We start from the raw sequence: 11,141 nt of genomic DNA on the forward strand, positions 1-11,141 counted from the left end.
GAGGAAAAAGAGGCCAGAAAATTCTGAGGGAAGCACAAAGTTACACGCTAGTGAAAAATATCCTCTATAAAAGGGGGATATCAACACCACTACTCAAGTGTGTCCCGACCTCAAAGACAACTGAGGTGCTAGAGGAGGTACACAATGGAATCTGCGGAAACCATCTTGGAGCAAGGTCGTTAGCTAGAAAAGTAATTCAAGATGGATTCTATTGGCCGATCTTACAAAAAAATTCCACAGAATTTGTGAAAAAGTGTCAGGCATGCCAAATGCACGCAAACTTCCATGTAGCCCCTCCCAAGGAACTCATTAGTATAACTTCCCCATGGCCTTTTGCAAAGTGGGGATTGGATTTGCTAGGACCATTCTCACAAGCGCCGGGGCAAGTAAAATATCTAATAGTGGGAGTGGATTACTTCACAAAGTGGATAGAAGCAGAACCATTGGCCACCATCACCGCTCAGAGAAGTCGGAAGTTCCTCTACAAGAACATTATCACCAGATATGGGGTACCCCACTCCATCACCACTGATAATGGCACTCAATTTACTGACTCAACCTTCAAAAATCTGGTAGCCAGTATGAAAATCAAACATTAATTTACATCGGTGGAACATCCACAAGCAAATGGACAAGCCGAGGCAACAAATAAAGTCATATTGACAGGGTTGAAGAAAAGGTTACAGGATGCAAAAGGAGCCTGGGCCGAGGAACTCCCACAAGTACTTTGGGCTTATCAGACCACACCTCAGTCTGCCACAAGAGAAATACCCTTCCGACTTGCTTATGGCATAGAAGCCATGATACCGGTCGAAACCAACGAGCAAAGTCCAAGGGTGAACTTCTATGACGAGGTTGGAAATATAAAGGGACACAAAGAAGAACTTGAACTACTCCCTGAAGTCCGCGAACGAGCCCATATTAGAGAAGCAGCATTGAAACAAAGGATGACAAACAGATACAACCAAAAAGTCATTCAAAGAAGCTTCGCCCCAGACGACTTGGTTTTGATTAGAAACGACATAGGAGTCAATAAGTCGGGGGAAGGAAAGCTCGCCGCTAATTGGAAGGGACCATACAAGATTAATGAGGTCTTAGGAAAAGGTTATTACAAGGTGACCGACTTAAACGACACCGAGCTACCTAGGTCGTGGCATGCTTGTAATATGAAAAGGTACTACAGTTAAAAGTGAACTCTACTCCCTGATGTACTCTTTTCCCAACTTCATGATTTTTTCCCAAAATAAAAAGGTTTTTTCTAAAGAAGGGTTTCTAACGAGGCATCACAGTAGAGACTAAGGGGTCATAGATAGCCCAAAACCCTTAGTAGCAATAAAGTACCTTTGCAAATAAATAAAGATCTTTTTCAAATATCTCTTATAAATTCCATCTTGCTTTCTACGAAATGCGCCGACTTAAGCTCAACAAAGCGTGAAAATCCCATGAACCGACCTAGATGGTCGTCAGGATGAAACGACGAGGTACAAGTCGATGTAAAGAGGTTATAAAAGTCGATCGTGAACAAACTCGAAAATTAACTAACTAATGAGTCGGGAATTCCGAGAAGCAAAGAAATGCATCGCAAAAATAACCTAAGTTATAAAAACTCAATATACCAAAAATTGAGCACAAGGAATACCGAAGAGAGATCAGAAAACCCATATAAGGCAATAAAGACTGTCCCAAACCTTCAAGGAAAGTTAAAAAAAAAACTTAGAAGAAGAGACAGCCAGCCAAGAAAAGGTTTTTTCCAGAATAAAAGATCAGAAAAGGTTTCGAAACCTAAAACAGAAAAAGCATGCACACAACCAACAAAAATAACCTAAACCCTTGTCCAAAAAAGGGTATTTTTAAATATTTTGTTTACGGCCATAAAAGGCCAAGAAAATGTCAATCGCATACCACAACAACATAAAAATAAATACTTTAAAAAAGTGGGGACCCACAAGCCGGACCCCCATATAGCCAAAGATAATTTTTTTCAAATGGCATCACCATCACAACCTGGAAGAGTAGTCGGAGCAACACCAGAGTCAGGGAGAGAAACATCCATAGGAGCTGGAGGGGAAGTCTCAGGAGCCTTGGAAGAACTCGGAGCATCATCTGGTCGGGGAGGAGACTCTATGATTCTCTGACCCCGAGTCTTTAACTCGGATTCAGACACAGGTCGGGGAGGAGACACGATCGCCCCATCAATTACAACCTTGTCTGGGTCTAACGGTGAGAGATCCAGGTCGGGAGCAATGACCCCGACCTGTTCTCTAAAAACCCTCCAAGCCTCCTCGGATCCTTCGGCAATAGAGTCCTCCAGCTCCGCATAAGTGTCCTGAGCTCTTACCAGATCTTTTTTAACCTCCACAAGGTCCTGAAATAAGCTCGAGTAGCTCTGCTTCGCCTTCTCCCATAGACCCTCCGTCATAGAGCACCGGCCCATCAACTTCTCCCCCTCCTTCTGGAGAGTATCCCTTTCTTTTCTCAACTTGGTGACCTTCTCCTTCAGGCTCCTCTCAGCCTCTTGATATAAGAGAATCCTTCCCTCTAGCTCTTCAACCCTCTGTGACAAACCCGAAGAGCTAAGAGGGGTCTTCTCAAAAATATCAAGAAACTTGGTGCACACCCCCGCTGCCCTGATACTCTCCTGAGCCAGAATAGTAAGATGGTTTCGAAGAGAAACATCGTTCATACTTATACGAGTATAAGGATAGATATGCTCTCGGATAAATCGAGGCGCATCACTTTGGCCTCACCCTCAAAAGGAGAGCCAGACTCTAAAGCCTTGCACTTTTTCTTTTCTGGCTCAGGAGAAGGTCGGGAAGAAGGGGGCGGCAGAGAAGAAGCCGAGGAGGAAATAACAATAGGTCGAGCAGGAGTCCCCAAGCTGTGAGAAGAAGGGGGAGGGGAAGGACCAGCCGTTTTGGCGCCACCAACTCTGGCGCGGGATCTCACTTTGGCCTCCTGAACTCTCTGGTAAGACTCCCTGAAATTCTTCTTCGCCATTTCTACAAGAACAATTAGGTAGCCAAAGTTAGTAAAACAAGTCGGAAGAAATAGTCGTGCATAATATCAAGTATGAAACTACGATAAAGCAAAGAAAAACTACCTAGTTGAGCCTGGATAAAGGTCGGGGACCCCTGGAGAAACTTTTTTGTATCCAGGTAGGGGGCTCTCTCCCATACTTCTCGGAGAAACCCCACAACGGCCGCCTCCACCTCATCCAAATCATCCAGACTGTATTTTTCACAAGGAAAGACCTCTAACCAATACAAGGAAAAGCAAAGAGAAAAATTTTCATCCAGGAAAAAGGGGTGGTGACCCTCTACAGATTGAACTTTGAAAAAGAAAATTTTGAAGTCATGGAAAGATTCATCAAAAAGGATAAAAACTCTCCGACCTTGTATGGCTCGGAAAGATACCCACTGCTGCTTGTTATTTTGCCCACTGAAGGGCTTAGTAATATGAAAAAGATAAAAGAAAATCTTCAAAGAAGTCGGAAAGTCCAAAACATGGCCAATAAATTGGTAAATTTTCAAAAAACCCCAAGAGTTGGGGTGGAGCTGTGTAGGAGAAACATGACAGTGACCTAAAACATCTATTTCAAAATCAGAAAAGGGGAGAAAAACGCCCAGGTGGGTAATCATACTCTCGTACATATAGAAAAAATGAGGGGCTACCTCAGAAGCCCTCCCAAAGCAAACCCGATCGTCCGGACCCGGGGCAATCAGTTCATATTTCGGCTCGTCCTCATTAGAGGTACAAAGCCTATGATGAGTGCGGAGGTTGGTGACGAAGTCTGTGTCAACAAGGGGTTCTTCCCCCAAAACCGTAACATCCACCCATTAAGCAAGAATTTCAACAGAAGACATTTTTGTTTTTCTAAAAAAACCTACAAAGAAAAAAGAAAAAGAAAAAGGGGATCAAAAATAGGGTCTCTAAAAGGGCCTGGAGTCAGTTCCTTGACAAAACAAAATCTACGACCAACTATCCTCTCCAATAAAAAACATGCAACTCTACAAAGAAAGAATAAGAAAAGAAACTGACCTTTTTCTTGCGAGAAAATGGAAGCAACGGCACTCGAAAAGGAAGGAGCTTTTTTCTTTCGATCAATAAAGGGTGCAGATGGAAAAGTTTTTAGAAACGAAACAAGCAAGGAGAGGGCAAAGTATTTATAAACACGTTAGGGGCACAAAGATAAAATGACGCAGGCCATTCAAAAGTTGCACCATTACCGATGTAACCGCCCCCGCGTATAAATGCTCGAACCCCTAAGCGACGCGACGTTTGATTTGACGCGACTGTTGAAAACTTTTAAACAAAAAACACGTCGGTTCCGAAAAATCACGTCGGATCCTTATCAGGTCGGCTACGGTCCCGAGTTATAATACTCGACCCCAATCCTTAAAAGGAATTGGGCTCGAGTAGGGGCACTGTTCATACCCTGGCCCAACGCTAAGGCCCAGGTCCATACGACAAGATCCAACCCACTAGTTGGATTCCTAAATACACCGGCCTTCTCTCAAGAAGTCGGTGCTCCCCACAACTTGCTCTAAGGAAGTCGGGAGCAAAGATTAGCTGGCGGATAATAACTGTCCCTAAAATCTCTCAACCCACTTCCAGGAGCCATATCGCAACCTCCCTAAGATAAAGGGACGATTATCCACCTTAAAAGATGAAACTACTCCAACGGTGGTTATTGGTTCACCACTATAAATACACTGACACCCCTCAGGTATCTCTAAGTTCCAATACTCTCTAGACCTGCTCACACCCTTGCTAACTTAGGCATTAGAGTGTCTTTGCAGGTACCACCCCTCATTCTCTCACACGTACAAGTCGGACGGAGGCCCTAACGGTGCGATCACGCTCGAAGGCTTCCCTTCTCAGACGATTGGGCCAACCCAACGAGTCCAACTCATTAATCTCCGGCTACCCAACGTAACAGTAACTATTTCAAAAATAAACCTACGTTAACTTATGTCGGATATTTTTTTATTAGATTAATAAAAAGATAGAAAAAATAGAAAAATAAAATTTAGGAAAATTAATACATATTGTGAATTAGGAAAAAAATGTACTCTTTTTATCATGAATTTTATATTTTTAATATTCATTTTTAATTAATTAGAGCTATAAGTATGTACTCTTTTTGTATTATTCCAACTAATGCATATCTTATCAATTGAAAATGGCTAGTAAGAAGAGAGAAAAAACCAACTATCGACAAATTAGATAAGCCTGTACCCTTAAACAACAACAACAACAAATTTATACCCTTAAAAGTTAAAATTTATTATTAAAGTTTAAATTTAGAAAAAGCAAACACTGCATATAAAATTTTTGAAAGAGATAAAAGAAAACCCTCATTGATAGAAGCGCATAATTTAAAAGTAGATATCGTTTGATTTCGCCACGGTGAGCATTGGCTCTGTGACAATTGAGAGAGTTCAGTTCAAGTTGGTTATAGACGTGAAAAATTTTCGCACAATTTAGCCAAAAAAACAAAACATTGCAAGTAATTACTACGATCATGGAGATTTGTCACTGTTTTTTGTTCGTTAATAAACTACCGTGTTTCTGGCAGTGTCGAGTATAGTTTCAGAGCGAAATAGGATGTATTCTAACTCCTCGAATAACAAAAAATGGTGTACTTGCAGTGGAACTAAAAGATGAGTAGACACATTATGTGTATCAAATTCTCAATCTTATCAAAGAAAAATTACGATTAAAAAAAAGGCAATTATCAAGAACCGATTGAATTTTTTTAAAAGAAAATAGATAGATAAAAGTGACTCTTTTAGAGTTGGTCTCGAACTTTGCTAAACTTAAATTGGTGCCAATATGATTATTGATTAGCATGATGATGATTCCCTTCATCGCCCTTCGATCTTCTTCTTCTTCAAGCAAAGGAATTTCATCTGTTGAATTCAATGAAAGAAGAGAAGCATTGAGAAATTGAAATAATTGATGATGATGATGATGATCTCAAGTCAGAGAAGCTTGCAAGGCAATTCCATTCATGGCAGAGTTCTTGTATTTTTTGGTAATAATAATTTATGTGAGGAGGCCGGGTTACTGTTCTTCATGACATGGATTTCACACAGTCAAAATTTTGAAATAGTCTTTGCTATTTTTAGAACCTAAATTGAAAGCAACTAGCTATACATCACTACTAAATAATTAAAAGCAAACAAGCTAGAGACCTAAACACACAAAGCTTTTCTGAATATGCCAAGGCATTCTAGTTGCCAATATCATCAGCTTTCTCGGTTAAACCCACATAGCCACTTGTGGGTCATCATGGCTGCTATTAACAACAACACAACCAATTCACTTTTCTTCCTAACCTTTGCTCATTAATATTTTTAAATGAGAGGTGGAAAATGACTTCAAAGCCACATTTGAAAGAATCAATTAGGTTGGTCGAATGGTCACTTCACTCGTCAATTTAAACCAACGTCAGATATTCGAATCTCATCTTATACATGCAGCACTCATTGATCAATAACAAATCTTTAAATAGAACTCAAATCCACGACTAATTAATTCTTAAACGGAAAAATACTGTAAACAATAAAAAAAACTACATATGAAAGATGCACTCATCCTTTTTTTTTCGCGTATATTATACATACCATATACCGAATATTTAATTTAAGAAAAAATCCAACACAAATACACCAGCAGCAGCTAGTGCTCGATCATTGATATTACCTAAATAAAGAGAGAGATTTTCAACGTTTAGAATCTGATTAAAGTTAAATAATGTCATTGTTTTCATTAAGTTGGCACCTAATGAAACTATTATTAATTAATAACCTTCTCAAGCGTATATAATTAATCACATGTGGATATAATTATACACTACTGCTTTTAGTTAATTATTGTCTCATGACAGAAATATACGAAGAGATACACTAAGGAAAATTGTGCTTATGTTGTTATTTTTAACATGAGTAATACAAGAAAATGAATATTATAATAATGAGACGATATTATAGTAAGTTGCTAAACGAATAGTTTAACTTTGAATTTTGAATTTTTTTAAATTGAATTTGGATATTTTTATTTTTAAGAGTTTTAAATTTTTTTATATATATTTAATGTTGGTTACAATATTAGTTATACAATGTCAAAGTTTTTCTTTCTAACATTTAGATAAACAAAAAAAAAATAGCCAGTTTCCAAATTCACATAAAAAAAATATTTTGTGTTTCCATATTATATCCTTATTCCTTAATTAGATTTTTCGAAGACTAATTAAAATGTTCTAAGTACCTACTTAGGGTATTATTACTCATATTATTTAATATAAAAATTTCATTTATATACAAAAATTAGTTACTATATATTTGTGCATAATCACATATATTATTTAATTTATTTTTAATATATATTTTATATTTCAATATATATTATTTAATACTTAAAATTTAGAGTATTAATTAAATATTAATCGAAAACAATAAAATTACTGAATGATAAACATTTAGAAAAGTGTATATATATATATATATATATATTATTGAAATGGCATGTGGGTTTTGATGGAGGCAGGTTTGTGGAAGAGCAAGCAAGGTGATGAGGGTTAAATCAATTCATGGTGGGGACTAGTAGTCATCAGATTCTGAATGATGCATGCATTGCATGCATGTCAGGCACCACCTCACAGTACTATATATTTTCCCAGTTTTTGCATGTGTCAGCCACTACTCATATCTGCAACCCTCAACTCACTTCATCTAAAATCATCAACAATAATCCACCCACCCGTGATCAATAATAACCAAGTACAATCCAAGCAATCAAGTACATATATAATGTATATTTGTACATTCCGCCAAAACTCCTAATTATATGTACCTAGCTTAACACTCTTAACAAGAAGAAAGTGCAAGGAATTATTATATATTTGCGCACAAACTAAATTAAAATTGTTATTAACGCTTTTAATTAATAACTTTAATATATTATGGATTGATAGAGAATTATCATTTTTAAATTACTTTTGTGTAGGAGGGTCCTAGCTAGTAGGTCTTAGAGTGTATACAATTAATTAACATAAGGTAAATGCTATAGTGTCTAAAAGTGGTGTCTATTTATTATAAATGGTTAAAGATTAATATTTAATTTGAAAGACATAAAAATAAAATATTTTTAAAAATTCAAAACATACCACAAAAGATAAGTTAGGCAAAAATTAGGCAACAATTGATAGACATTATAGAATTGACCTTAACATAAATGTAAAAAGAAGAATTTTAAATGTTTTTGGAACATTGTTATTTTAATCATTTTAATCGTTGATTTTAGTATAAAAATATACATATAATATATTAATTAAAATTAATTGTTAAAATTATTTTTTTTTAAATTAATGGAATGAAATGAAACGGAGAGAAGACAAAGCTGCATATCTGGCACCCAATATAATCCATTTTCTATTTGTCTTTTTCCGTGGTCCTCCACTCTCCTCAGTTCTCACTGCACTTCTATTACTAAACAATGTCAGTTATAATAAAATAATATACACTGCTTGTGTATATATACATATATGGAGAGTTTTTTGCATCTATAATTTTTGTACCTAAATTACTTAAAAATAGTAATAGAAAAAGATAAAATTCATTCTTTTATTTTTAAATTTTATATTTAAAATTTAGGCACCATGAAAAGCACCTACTTATATACATTATTTGAAATTGATATAGTTAACATGTAGTGATTGCTTCTTAGCTTTAATGTCTCAGCCACTATAAGCTAAACGTTATTAAATAATTAGTATGATTGTGACCCTCGCTAATAATGTAATGCGATAGTAATAATCTATCACTGGGAGGATTTCAGTGGTAAGAATATTGTTAACTAGAACTTGTCAATCATCACTTGTCACCGTTGGATTTAGGGGTGTTAATGGTCGGACAAAATTAAATTTGGCTTAATTTAGATCCGACTTAAATATACATCAAGTCTATTTTTTAGATTTTAGTTTGATTTTAAACTGATAAAACCTAAATCTTTTTGAGTTTAAATCCGATAAAAATTGAATCTTTAAAATTTTAACGATAATTTATAAAAAAATATTTATAATACATTTGTTTATAAAAAAAAATTGTTATCAAAAAATTGATATATATATTTGAACTTGAATTTGTCCATAAATTCTAATTTGATATTTTTTGATTTATTTTCTAATTCAAAAAGTGTGATTAAAAATAAAATAATAAACTTATAATTAATATAACATAATATTAAAATTAATTTAAACCATATATTTTTTTTATTTTTTTAGGATGCACATAGTTAAGTTGGGTAAAGCTGGATTCGTCTTGACCCCGATCCGACCCAAAATAATGTCTAAGTCTATTTTTGAAATTCTTATCCGACTCTAAGCCTAATAAAATCACACTAAATTAATCCTTAAAATATTTAAAATTGGATTGAATCTTTAAATTGGACGAATTATGTACACCCTGATTAGATTATTATAAATTTGATTATTAAGAATCTGCCTGTTTTATATAAATTATAATTCTACTACTAAACAAGACATAGCATTAGCAAGCATCATTTACGTGCGGAATTAAAATAGAAATACTTTAGGGGATAATATTTTTGTTAAAATTTGGTTAACACTTAATTAACAAAAAAATGAGTAATTTTATATCATTAAGTATAATTTTATACTATTAAAAATATTAATAATAAATAATTAATGGTTATAAGTCACAAAATTTACTGCCCCTTAATACTTTTCATTAAAATAATATACGAAGATTGAACAAATATGTATTTATTTACAAATTCAAAACTCCTATGTATCTATTTCTTAATCAAAAGGCTGGTTTGAGAATCATAAGAGACAGGATTCTCTAATATGCCAAATAAAGCAGTAGTCGCTTTCATAAAGTATGAATTTTTTGGAAAAAAAAATTAAAAACGAAAACGACGTGATGGAAAGAGAAATTAAGAAAAAAAAATAAGAAGAAAATAAAACAAGAAAAAACAGAAAGGATGAAGATGGATGGCACTATGCATGATCTTCTGGTATTGGTTATGTTAAACCATCATATCATCAGTCTATATTTACACTATATCATCACATAATTTGTTAGAGTAATAATATATATTTTTTAATAATTAATCATCATGTTACATATCCAATAAGTTCGTAGTTAACATCCAGTTATTGACATATCAAAAAATAAAATAAAATAAAATAAAATTATTGACAATATATTAACTAAAATTCTACTAGCAACTTAGAATTCATTTTTCTTAGTCGTGGTCTCATTTAAATTATTAGTAGGTGCTGAAAAAAAAAAATTGTGTGTGCTGCTGAACAAGGTAGCTAGCTTTGATTTCAAAGCTAAACAAAACCGAAGAAAGACATAATAAAAGAAGAAATTAGGAAAGATAATAAACATGATGAAGCTTAGTGTACAAGAGGTAATAATAAAAGGAAGAAAATAACATTTGATCTGATTAGTAAGTAGTATTTACATTAAGGAGTTGAATGGGTTAATAATAAAAATAATAAATAACACAAATTATAATTCAAATAATATAACTGCTTTTTTTCTCACTTTAAGAACTTTCAGGTTCGAGTGAGCTAGTGATGGTAGGAGAGTTGAAGACGGCGAGAGCAGAGGGTACAAAAGTACTTTCGTTTGATGTTGAAGCACATGGGCAAGAAGCAGAACTTCCACTGAGTCTCGACATCGGTGGCTTCAACCTTACCGCCGCAGTAAGGGCATGAACCCGGTGCCTGCTGCTTCCCAAGCTCCCTCTCCTCTTCGTCGCACACATACACCACCCACATTTAATTAAGGATAATAATGGAAAACCAATGGATCTTTAATTATATACCCCCCTCTTTTTCTTATGGGTCTATTTTATGGCCACCACACGGCTCCCATTGTTGCTTTTATAATGTTCTTCATGCTATATGGTAGGTAGGTGGTGTAGTTATAAACTTATAATCATCATGTAAAATACAATTTCTCTTTTTCCACCTCAGGGTTTATGTGCGTTAATTATATACTAAAATCAGTTATTAAAATTAATTATTAATATAAAATATAAAATATATATTAAAAATAAATTAAATAATTTATATATTTATATATAAGTATATAATAATTAAT

The 11,141-nt window shown here is 34.6% G+C and overlaps 1 protein-coding gene across 1 annotated transcript; it reads right to left on the reverse strand.

The window, feature by feature from the left end:
• Positions 1–10,391: 10,391 nt before the first annotated feature.
• On the reverse strand, positions 10,392–10,944 carry LOC107458464 (uncharacterized). The gene has a single exon (XM_016076670.3). The coding sequence runs from the start codon at positions 10,814–10,816 to the stop codon at positions 10,607–10,609; it is 210 nt and encodes a 69-aa protein (XP_015932156.1). The 5' UTR covers positions 10,817–10,944; the 3' UTR covers positions 10,392–10,606.
• Between the last annotated feature and the right edge of the window lie 197 nt (positions 10,945–11,141).

Source organism: Arachis duranensis, chromosome 1 (genome assembly GCF_000817695.3).
Source record: "Arachis duranensis cultivar V14167 chromosome 1, aradu.V14167.gnm2.J7QH, whole genome shotgun sequence".
Classification (NCBI taxonomy): Eukaryota; Viridiplantae; Streptophyta; class Magnoliopsida; order Fabales; family Fabaceae; genus Arachis; species Arachis duranensis.

What these genes read in the sequence shown, in the direction of transcription:
- LOC107458464 (XM_016076670.3), bottom strand. Translation starts at nt 10,816, where the DNA reads ATGTGGGTGGTGTATGTGTGCGACGAAGAGGAGAGGGAGCTTGGGAAG.